The 11472-nt window shown below is 46.3% G+C and overlaps 1 protein-coding gene across 2 annotated transcripts; it reads left to right on the top strand.

Annotated features, from left to right (window-relative positions):
- The first annotated feature begins 3141 nt into the window (after positions 1-3141).
- Positions 3142-10676, top strand: ENSA (endosulfine alpha). Of its 2 annotated transcripts, none has more exons than XM_063626178.1 (4): positions 3142-3376; positions 5207-5332; positions 6995-7161; positions 9942-10676. In XM_063626178.1, the coding sequence occupies exons 1-4, from the start codon at positions 3320-3322 to the stop codon at positions 9955-9957; spliced, it is 366 nt and encodes a 121-aa protein (XP_063482248.1). In that variant the 5' UTR covers positions 3142-3319; the 3' UTR covers positions 9958-10676. The 2 variants fall into 2 exon arrangements, with proteins under 2 accessions (XP_063482248.1, XP_063482247.1); XM_063626177.1 differs by lacking the exon at positions 3142-3376 and adding an exon at positions 3551-3728.
- The last annotated feature ends 796 nt before the right edge of the window (positions 10677-11472 follow it).

The raw sequence follows: 11472 nt of genomic DNA, 5'->3' as shown, positions 1-11472 counted from the left end.
CTTGGGACTTTTTTTTTTTTTTTTTTTAAGAGATGGGTTCACTCTGTTGCCTAGGCTGGAGTGCAATGGCATGATCATAGCTCACTGTAACCTCAAACTCCTGGCTTCAGGCGATCCTCTCACCTTGACCATCCAAAGTGTTGGGATTACAGGTGTAAGCCACCGCACCTGACTGGAACCTCCTTTTTTCCTACATTCTCCTTTGTGATCCCATCAACTTCCACAACTTTACTTACATTTATGTGAAAAAGTCCAAAATTTGTACATCTTTAGCCTCTACTTTTCTCCCAAACTCCCACACTTACATTTCCTAGAACCCTAAAATTTCAGATATGGAGATCTTAGAGGTCATTTATCCTAAGTCTTCATTGCCTGGATGTCTCCACCAAATGGTTCATTCGCTTTTAATAAAGTCCATGTTTTCAGGCCAGGCACGGTGGCTCATGCCTGTAATCCCAGCACTTTTGGGAGGCCGAGGCAGGCAGGTCACCTGAGTTCAGGAGTTTGAGACCAGCCTGGCCAACATGGCGAAACTCTGTCTCTACTAAAAATACAAAAATTAGCCGGGCATGGTAGCGCGCACCTGTAGTCGGGAGGCTGAGGCAGGGGAATCATTTTAACCCGGGAGGCGGAGGTTGTAGGGAACCGAGATTGTGCTACTGCACTACAGCCTGGGTGACAGAGCGAGACTCTGTCTCAAAAAAAAAAAAAAAAAAAGTCCATATTTTCAAAACTGAATGCCTCATTCTCTCTGCTTTTCAGTTCCATTCCCAAATTGACTCCTCTTCTTGAATTTATTGTTTCTATAAATAATCACCTTGAGGCACACAGTCTTCTCATTCTCTGTTCAATCAGCTGCTAGTCTAGTGGATTCCATTGTCACAGACTCTCTTGGTTAGGTTCACTATTTTCTATTCTAAACTACCACGTTTCTAGGTTAAATCCTAATTATCTCCCACCTAACGTTTGCAGAGGACTCGGCTAGACTGTTCATCTCTGGTAGTTTTCTGCTTGGAATTCTGGTCTTTTTATTCATTACCACCAAATTAATCTCCATAAAGAGCAATTCTTATCTGCCACTCTTTTTTTTTTTTTTTTTTGGGACGGACTCTCACTCTGTCACCCTCCGCCTCCCAGGTAAAAGCGATTCTCCTGCCTCAGGCTCCTGAGTAGCTGGGACTATAGGCGCACGCCACCACGCCTGGCTAATTTCGTGTGTGTGTGTGTGCGTGTGTGTGTGAGACGGAGCTTCGCTCTTTCACCCAGGCTGGAGTGCAGTGGCGCGACCTCGGCTCACTGCAAGCTCCGCCTCCCGGGTTCACGCCATTCTCCTGCCTCAGCCTCCCGAGTAGCTGGGACTACAGGCGCCTGCGATCGCGCCTGGCTAATTTTTTTTGTATTTTTAGTAGACACGGGGTTTCACCGTGTTAGCCAGGATGGTCTCGATCTCCTGACCTCGTGATCCGCCCGTCTCGGCCTCCCAAAGTGCTGGGATTACAGGCGTGAGCCACCGCGCCCGGCCAATTTTTGTATTTTTAATAGAGACGGGGTTTCTCCATGTTGACCAGGATGGTCTCTATCGCCTGACTTCATGATCCACCCTCCTCGGCCTCCCAAGGTGCTGGGATTACAGGCGTGGGCCACCGCGCCCAGCCTTGTTTTGTATTTCTAGTAGAGACAGGGTTTCACCATGTTGGCCAGGCTGGTTTCGAACTCCTGACCTCAAGTGATTCGCCCGCCTAGGCCTCCCAGAGTGCTGGGATTACAGGTGTGAGTCACCGCGCCCAGCCAGGCCTGTAAGTTTTCTAAGGGCAGAGACTGCCTTATTATATATATGTACCCCCCCAACTAACACAGTACCATCCACACACAGACAGACGCCCAGGAAAAATGTTAAACTGTAATTCTGGATAGGTTAAGTAGTATTAACCGTATTTACTAAATGTTTACCACATACTTACACTGTCCTTGTTTCAAGGAGCTTAGTCCCCAAGGGATCACCCTGATGGAATATAAAAACTACACATAAGAGTTAAATTACGGCCGGGCGCGGTGGCTCACGCCTGTAATCCCAGCACTTTGGGAGGCCGAGGCGGGCGGATCACGAGGTCAGGAGATCGAGACCATCCTGGCTAACACGGGGAAACCCCATCTCTACTAAAAATACAAAAAATTAGCCGGGCGAGGTGGCAGGCGCCTGTAGTCCCAGCTACTTGGGAGGCTGAGGCAGGAGAATGGCGTGAACCCCGGGGGGCGGAGCCTGCAGTGAGCCGAGATCGCGCCACTGCACTCCAGCCTGGGTGAAACAGCGAGACTCTGTCTCAAAAAAAAAAAAAAAAAAAAAAAAAAAAAAGAGTTAAATTACGGAACGTAAGCCATTAGTGTTTTGCAAGACAACTCGGGTTGAGACTCAGTCTCTCCCTTCCACAGGCCAAGTGACACATCGTAATATCACTGGTACCGTTTTATTTTATTTTTATTTTTCGCGAGAAAGTCTCGTCCTGTCGCCCAGGCTGGAGTGCAGTGGCGTGATTTCGGCTCGCTGCAACCTCCGCCTGCAGGATTCAAGCGATTCTCCTGCCTCAGCTTCCCAAGTAATTGGGATTACAAACGCCTGCCACCACGCCCGGCTACTATTTGTATTTTTAGTGGGGGGGGGGTTTCACCATGTTGGTCAGGCTGGTCTCGAACTCCTAACCTCAGGTGATCCGCCCACCTCGGCCTCCCAAAGCCTAGGATTACAGGCGTGAGGCACCGCGCCCGGCCTGTTAGTACTATTTTAAAATCGAATCTGACCTCCAAATTATTTTCTGGAGCTCCATCATTTTCTGCTAACACTGCAAAGCTTAATCCTCTCCACCTGAGAATAAAAGGTTCCATCCTTCCGCTCTACAGTTTGACGCCCTGCTAAGTCTCTCGGACGCCGGGGGCTGGAGTGAAGGAAGCCGGAGTCCACCAAAGCTGCAAAAATACCACAGCCAGCAGCCCCGCCCCCGATATCCCCTACAGGCTTCCAATTGGTCCTTGTGGCTCACTCTCTTTCCAGGTTGGTGTTCCAGCTTGCCGGTCGCCTCTATAGAGCCCACCTTTAGACGGCGACTATTGGTAGATCGTTACGTCATTGCCCCATCTACCTCACTCCCACTGGCTCTCATAGGAAGGGGCGGTCGCAACGTCATGGGCAAGGGCCGCCATTTTGACTGAGCAAGCCTAGTGACAGGAGCCGAAGCAGCAGCGCAGGTTGTCCCCGTTTCCCCTCCCCCTTCCCTTCTCCAGTTGCCTTCCCGGGCCCCTTACACTCCACAGTCCCGGTCCCGCCATGTCCCAGAAACAAGAAGAAGAGAACCCTGCGGAGGAGACCGGCGAGGAGAAGCAGGTAAAGTGGAGGGGGTGCGGGCGGGCGAGCTGGGGAGACCGTGATGGGGCGGGAGACGGTCTCCCACCAGTGCGGATTGGTCGCCATGGTCTCAGGCTCCGCAGGGGTTGGCCACTTTTTGCGTCACGCGGGGTGAGCTTAAACACGACCTGCTGCTTTGGCGCTGGTTAGTTGGGTCGTTTGTCACTCAATACTCTACTCTTCCTGATTGGCCAATTGCCTACCGCTCAAACCTTGGACGCTGTGCTATAATTGGTCGAGCATGGACGTGGGGCGGGTGGTTGGAAAGACGGTGAATGGAAAGGGGATGGCTGGTGGTCTTGGGTGTGATATGTATTATTGGTTTGTAGAGGTAAGTGACCCAGCAACCAGGCTGGGGCCCGCAGCCTCAGTCAGCAAAGATAGGGGTCGAGGTAAAGACGTTTAAAAAAAAAAAACAGTATTGGGGGAGGGAAGAAGTGTAATTATTATGATGGCTAGTTTATAAGGCGGCAACTTTCTCAAGAGACCTATTTTAGTAGCTAAGGATGGTCTATTGCTCACCTTCAATGAGGACTCAACAAGACTGAAGAGGGCTAGAGTTCCAAACAGAATCATGGTTATTAATCTTGGAAAAGACGCCGACAGGGTCGTGAGAAAGACACTACTCTCTTCCCCTAGACTTCCAAGGCAGGGACTTAGTGCACCTGCGATTCCGTGATGGAAACACTAACGCCAAATAAACCCCTTATTGGGGTTTGTATTTGACTTTTAAAATTTAGTGCTGGGTTCAGGCACTCATTAAATACACTTGGTGTTATATCTATGCGTAATTTTCAAGAGAAAGGAATATAATTCCACTAAAAAGAGCCATACGTTGACTTCATATCTTTTCAAAAAGTCACTAAAGGGCAGCAGGGACCACAAGAAACAAAAAGAGATCGACTACAGTAGTGAGAGCCCCTGCACCACCAGGGTAGGTATTGATTTTTTTGATGAAAGCTGGTGGGTAAATACTAGTGAGTCTACTGTATCTTTGTTTTCCTGAGGTTAAAAACGGTATCATTTTCCTCTCTGTTTATCAGCTTGCTACCATAATATTTGTGGAAATGTTGAAGCAAGGCTGTGCCATTACTCAGGTGGAGATCTTTGGAGAAGGCCACATAGCTAGCCTCCTCCACAGGGAGATCTTACAGGTGGCTTAGACCTTGAATAAGGAAGGAACTGCTTTATCATGTAGCAATTTTAAAAAAGAAAAAAAATGAATAAGGAGGAAACATTTAGCAAACTATTTTTTGTTGTCGTAGAGATGGCGTTTCAACATATTGCCCAGGCGGGTAGTGAATTCATGAGCTCAAGTGATGCACCCGCCTCGGCCTCCCAAAGTGCTGGGATTACAGGCATGAGTCACTGCTCCCAGCCCCAAATTATTATTTTTTTTAATTTTCATGTGACATGTAGGATAGCCTAGGGAACCCTGCTACTCATCCTCTGTCACCAGAAGCCCTGCTAGCTCTTTTTTCTCTTTGTCTTTCTTAGCATTTGTGCTGAGTGATATGGCCCACTCTTTGATTAAAGTATTATGTTTAGTATTACCTTTAGCCCAATACGCACAGGTCTCTGGGTGGTTCCTTGGGTGGAGTGTGAGAAGCAGCTTGTCTTTTTCTTCTCACAATAGTCATCTTGAGCTTTAGGGATTTTAACAAAGGTCTAGCTTTAACAGCAGAGTAGAGATAGCATATTTACAAGTGGGTGGATCTCCAGGAGAAGTTGATAGTATAATTGTTATCAGATATGAGAAGCAGTTGTTTCTCAGTCTTTAATTTTATTTGGCTCGTTTGTTTTCTCCAGGACACGCAGGAGAAAGAAGGTATTCTCCCTGAGAGAGCTGAAGAGGCAAAGCTAAAGGCCAAATACCCAAGCCTAGGACAAAAGCCTGGAGGCTCCGACTTCCTCATGAAGAGACTCCAGAAAGGGGTATGGGGCATAGTCTCTTACCCTCTTTCTTTGGAGCCAAAGGGGGTTCTTGGAATGAAGTCTGTAGAGGTTCTACTGGATCCTTTTCTGGAGGTTTTGTTGTTGAACAGAAGTAGAGACGAATTTGAAATCTGAAAAGAGCAAGTCAAATTAATGTAAATCCCTGATGTGCTATCAATTCCCTCCTGATTTCCCATGTAGAAAATTAAGGCCTAATTTGGAGCATTTGGGTGTGTGGGGAAATGAGGGAAAGATGTTAGAAACTGAAATGCAGACTGCCCCCAGGCATTTGCCTGTTTGAATGTTGGAGGTTTTAGGATTGTGCACTTTTTAAGCATTAGAGATAAATTTTGGGATGCATCATTTCAGAAGAAGATCAAACTATCTCTCCTACAGAAATAAATCCTCAACTTGAAATGAATCAATTTCTTCATAACCTTGAAGTGAGCACCAGCCATTAATTATACTTCTGCAACAAATGTATTTTTCTTGTTGAGGGTGGTCCTCCTCACCAAGAGGGAGTCTACTTTCATAGCCATGTAGCTCCTGATCAGATTTTTAGTTCCCAAAGGTACCTAAAGCTGACTGAGGGATTATATTATCTTTTTAAAAAAAAAAAAATTTGGCCAGGCGCGGTGGCTCATGCCTGTAATCCTAGCACTTTGGGAGGCCGAGGCGGGCGGATCACGAGGTCAGGAGATCGAGACCATGGTGAAACCCCATCTCTATTAGTAATACAAAAACTTAGCCGGGCGTGGTGGCGGGCGCCTGTAGTCCCAGCTACTCGGGAGGCCGAAGCAGGAGAATGGCATGAACCCGGGAGGCGGAGCTTGCAGTGAGCCGAGATCGTGCCACTGCACTGCAGCCTGGGTGACATAGCGAGACTCCATCTCAAAAAAAAAAAAAAAATTATTTCCCTTACTCTCCTCTGCAATGACTGTAGGATTATAAATCATTACATTGGAGTGTGCTTCTCTGTGTGGATGAAATGGAGGGTGAAACATCCCTGTGGAGGATCCCAGTTATTGAGTCTTAGTCACAGATGATAATGTGATGCTGATTTGCATTTACCTTGCTGGAGGCAAAGCAGGCGTGGGCAGGCTGTCACAGTCATGGAACATGTGTGGGAGCTGTGAGAGTCAGAAGGAAAATACATTATCCTCATGAACAGGCCCAGTTTCTATTCCTGGTCTGGGAGAATAATCATTTTGAGGTTGTTGGCTTGTGGTTGATCTCCTGGTGCCTAGGATAGCCCCATATTTATCCTTCTCTATACCTTACTCTTTTCTGTTTCTCCAGTTCCAGGCTATTGCCCTGTAGCCAGTAAGGTCCTCAGTTACCCTTTATGAATAAGTGATTTTGGTTGAACAATCCTATACTGACTGGAGTACAAAGGATGGCATGGGCTATCCCTTGACTCCAGAACTATATACTCTAGCTGGGGAACTGCTTATGTACCTGAAAAAGTCAGAATACACTGGGGAGAAGACATAAGTACATGTAATTAATGTTAAACTGTGTATGCATGAGGTTAATCAAGGAAGACTTCTTGAAAGATCCGAGTGTGCGTGAGGATTTGTAATGGATGTGAGATGTGAGTCTCCTTGTTTTTGAGGAAGGCCAGAGTGCCTCACTCACCTAAACCTCCCTCTTATCTCTTAGCAAAAGTACTTTGACTCAGGAGACTACAACATGGCCAAAGCCAAGATGAAGAATAAGCAGCTGCCAAGTGCAGGACCAGACAAGAACCTGGTGACTGGTGATCACATCCCCACCCCACAGGATCTGCCCCAGAGAAAGTCCTCGCTCGTCACCAGCAAGCTTGCGGGGTAACCTGAGCCCCCCTCTCCTCCCCTTCCTCAACCACTGGACTTTTATATATTATAGGCAGGGATGAAATGGGCACCTAGTCAGATCTTCTCAGCTTGCTAGCCAGAAATGACTGTGATTCTGCTGGGGGCTGCTGAGAAGGTAATGTAGGTTGAAAAGGGGCCCTAAGTTTATTTATTTCGTTAGATTGACACTTCAACACACTCCCTGTAGTCCAGGTAGGGCCCAGAAATAGGAAAGGCTAGGATTGGATAATGCTGCAAATGCTTTTTTTGTGTGAGAAACTGGAGAGATGTGATTTCTCCTTTTGGGAGAGAATGTCCCAAAATTGATTAGGCTGAGCCTTGGGAATAATTTGGCAGGTTTAACATCCCACGGCTAACCTAACATAGTTGGGAAAGGTAGACTGAATGAGACATGTTTTCTGTGCTTCTAAGTGTTGTGTCCCTTAGGCTGCTGTTGCTTCATGTTTCCATTATGGCAGGTTTAGAGAATCCTTAAAAAGAAAAATTGACTTGCTTGCCTAAAACTACAGTGCCCCTTTAGCCTCCATTACTTAGTATCTCTTACAGTTTGCTCTGGCTCTCAAATAATATAAAGATTAATGAACATTATTCACAGAAAATGGGCACCTTCTCTCTCTTTTCCAGCATGTTGCTTTTGAAAGTATCATGGGATAGTGGGAAGAGCACTGGTTTAGGAGTCAAGATATCTGGGTTCTCACTCTACTCAGTCCCAGCAGAGCTGTTGTATAACCTTGGTTAAGTCATTTAGCCTCTCTGGATTTCTGTTTCCTCATCTGTAAAATAGAGTTAAATGTATGTAAGATTGATTCTGATTCTGAAGTCATAACTGCCAGCAGAAAAACTCCGTACTCTTCATTGTAAAACTAAAAGTGAGGAAGGCTCGTGGGTGGTGAACCTCTGCTCTGTAATACTGGGAAAGTACTACAGAGGGGAACCATTTGAGGGATACATGAGGAGAGAGTAAATTGGGGTTTGGGGATTATAAATTCAGGCAAGAGAACCTTATAGATATCACAGTCTTGAGGGTCAAAAAAAAAATACTTAGGAAACTAGCCATGGAAGCTGCTTGCCTCTGACCCAGCCCACTTTCCCAGCCTACCTCTGGGCCTTAGCTGCTAAAAAGCTTCTCTGGCAGCAGAGCTGCAGGCCTGAGGAAACATGCTCAGTCATGCACACATGTTGACCCATGTTTCAGATGCAGTCTGATGCCAGGTATATGTTAGGGAAAGAGGAAGAAGGGTAAACTGAGCTAGCCCCTGGGGCTGAGTACTCGTGCAGGGCTGGAGGAGCAGGTTCTTAGAAGATGATTCACCTTGGAGGAAGCTGGGGAAAGGGGTTAGGGAGGGAGAGGAGGAAGAGTGAGAAATCTGCATTCCCAGAACTCAGCAACCCAGCTCTTTTATGATGAGAGGTAGCCATGCTGACTCATGAACAGGTGGAGGAAAGGGGTTGCAGGTGACCACCATCTTCAATCTAGTTACCACCAGCTTGGCTAGAATCTTATTGAATGCAATTTGCTAGTTATGACAGAGAGGGCCAGGGTGAGAACTAATGTTCAAGAGAGCAAGATTCTATAATCCTCTTGCCCTCTCACATCACAAATTCTGATATACCAAACATTTGGCCCAATGAGAATGACTGATAGACTTGCTGATGTGCATGTGGGGGGATGAGGTGTGTATATGCTTTTCTCCTGACTGGCCATTCAGTGTTCAGGCTGTCATTCAAATTGGATAGGAAAAAGTTTGTGAGGAAGGAATGGAGAGAGCAGGATCCCTGGACTCCCTGGTCCCCAAACTCTTTGACTGTCACTTGTAATTGTATATAATTTTTGTGTTTCTTGCTCCATTTCCTCATGCTGTCATCCTTAAAGTCCATGTGGGAAGGGGAAAATGCTGAACACCATTGTATAGTTTCTTCAACTGTCCCAGCCATGTTGTACATAGATATGTCATGTTATTATATATATAAATATATATATAATTTTGTACGTTTTCTTCATCTCCGATCTTCTCGAATTCTGTACTTTTTTTCTTTTCTGTCTGAACTGCCTTCTCTACCATTCAGCTTGAGTCCTCAAGACTACTGGTCACAATGAGTCTGATTTTTAGGAAGGAATAGGAGGAGCAGGGAAATCAGAAAAACTGTTGGTCTCACTCTGTCTCTCTACCTGGTCATCTTCAAGGCTAAGAAAACAAAGAAATAAGCTACATTCTGTATTTGCCAGTTTCCACAGCATGAAGTACATAGCTTCCTTAGCAAGGAGGGGTCATTCCAAAATCCAAATGCAAATTGCTTTGATTAAACCTAGATTATTAAATCCAATCAGAACAGCATGTGTGTGGTCTGGTTCTGGCCTCCACACAGTCACCACCTCACCACTGTGCTACCTCACTCTTTGCAAGTAGCTGTGGCCATGCCTCTGAAACAGCCTGCTCTGAGCCAGGCAGCTTACCCACCTGGAAACCTCCAGTTATTTTAATCTTATCTAAAGAATTGTTTTTCTATGTTTGTTATCCATGGATATCCCAGAAAGGCAGATAATGTTGTTTCGTGGATAGGAAAAGACTGAAATTCTATTTTTTGATTTTTTTTTTTTGCAACTTCCTTATGGATAGGATTGAGACATGCCAGGTAGCCTAATGGTTGTTAAATGTGGAGGAATCATGGGGTAGAGACTGGGATGGAGTTCAGGGTTTTTTTCCCTTATTACTTGACAGTGTTTTTTTTTTTTCTTCTGTGTTCGTCCGCAGTGGCCAAGTTGAATGATGCTGCCCGGGGCTCTGCCAGATCCTGAGACGCTGCCCCCCTCCAAACCCACCCGGGTCCTGTGCTGGCTCCTGCCCCTTCCTGCTTTTGCAGCCAGGGGTCAGGAGGTGGCTCGGGTGCGGGCTGGAGAGGCAGAAGCCCTTGCCTGTTGGTGTCCCAGCACATGGAGCCCCTTGGGCTGAGCACCAAGACCTTGAACCTTTTTTGTTTTACCTTTTTTCCAAATAACAGTTGGGAGAAATCTCAAATTCTGGGGGTGGGGGTGGGGTTGAAAGGGTGGGGTGGGAGACATGGAGGAGGATGAATTACGGCTTGGAGTTGGTAAAAACATTCCTGACTATCCTTCGTCTTAACCACGTGGCTGTTGTGGGGTAGGTGTGAGGGGAAGGAAGTGGAGTAGCCTAATGAAAAGGGGTTCTAGTTGAGCTCTGTAGATAAATGCCTTGTTTCAGTGTGGTTGGAGACCTGGTGTCAGATAAAAGAAACTCCATCCGCACAGACAGATGCAAACAGCTCCTCTGGTTCTGCAGAGCTAGTTGAGAACTCAACATTAATCATTTTAAAAAGTACTGTCCTTGAAATAGATTTGCTGTGGGGAGAAGGGCAGTGAGTGTGGGAGAAAGGAGCTGTGAGCGTGGGGAACCCCACAGAGCCCAAAGGACTTTTTCAGTATTCGAAATAAACAAAACAAAAACCCATGAAAAAACCCAACCCAGAAATACTCTGAAGCAGTTGGTGTGTTTTATTGGGGTTTGGGAGGGGGAAGAAAACAATACTGAAGACATTGTTAATGTGAGATGTGGCTGAGTTCCCCAATACCATCACTTAGGGAAAGGGAGCAGGAATGTTGGTATGAACCTTGTTTCTGTAGCTAATGTAGAAGTTGCATCAACCTCAGTTTGTGGCTCACAAGATGAGGCATTTAAGGTATTTGATCTAAATGGTTTCTTGACACCTAAGCCTAGTCTAGGCTTAGCGAAAAAGGAGGCCCATTCTCCTTTTTCCCTCTGTCCTCCATTCCTTTTCAAGTTCCCATGTTTGTGAGGGAGAAATGTGACAAACCGAAAGAAATATATTATTTCTTTGTAATAAGCCAAAAGAAACTCAAGTCTTTCTGCTGGTGGCCAGCAGGAGGCAGAGTGATTTCTTTCCTCATGATGTCCCAATCTGCATTGCCGGAAACCTGCTACTGAAAGAAGTTAAAAGCTGCCTGTGAATGTAACGTACAAAAGAAAGGTTACCAAAGGAGAAACAAACTCCAGCGGGTATATGGTGGCTCATGCCTGTAATCCCAGCACTTTGGGAGGCCAAGATGGGTGGATCACTTGAGGTCAGGAGTTTGAGACCAGCCTAGCCAACATGGTGAAACCTCGTCCCTACTAAAAATACAAAAATTAGCCGGACGTGGTGACACATGCCTATAATCCCACTTGCTTGGGAGGCTGAGGCAGGAGAATCGCTTGAACCCAGGAGGCAGAGTTTGCAGTGAGCCAAGATTGTGCCATTGCACTCCAG

Source organism: Symphalangus syndactylus, chromosome 12 (genome assembly GCF_028878055.3).
Source record: "Symphalangus syndactylus isolate Jambi chromosome 12, NHGRI_mSymSyn1-v2.1_pri, whole genome shotgun sequence".
Classification (NCBI taxonomy): Eukaryota; Metazoa; Chordata; class Mammalia; order Primates; family Hylobatidae; genus Symphalangus; species Symphalangus syndactylus.
This window is presented reverse-complemented; position numbering and strand designations above follow the sequence as displayed.

Coding starts and splice junctions, on each gene's coding strand:
- ENSA (XM_063626177.1), top strand. CDS start 3,639: ATGGACGTGGGGCGGGTGGTTGGAAAGACGGTGAATGGAAAGGGGATG. Junction 3,729..5,206: donor TGTATTATTGGTTTGTAGAG/GTAAGTGACCCA, acceptor TGTTTTCTCCAG/GACACGCAGGAGAAAGAAGG. Junction 5,333..6,994: donor TGAAGAGACTCCAGAAAGGG/GTATGGGGCATA, acceptor CTTATCTCTTAG/CAAAAGTACTTTGACTCAGG.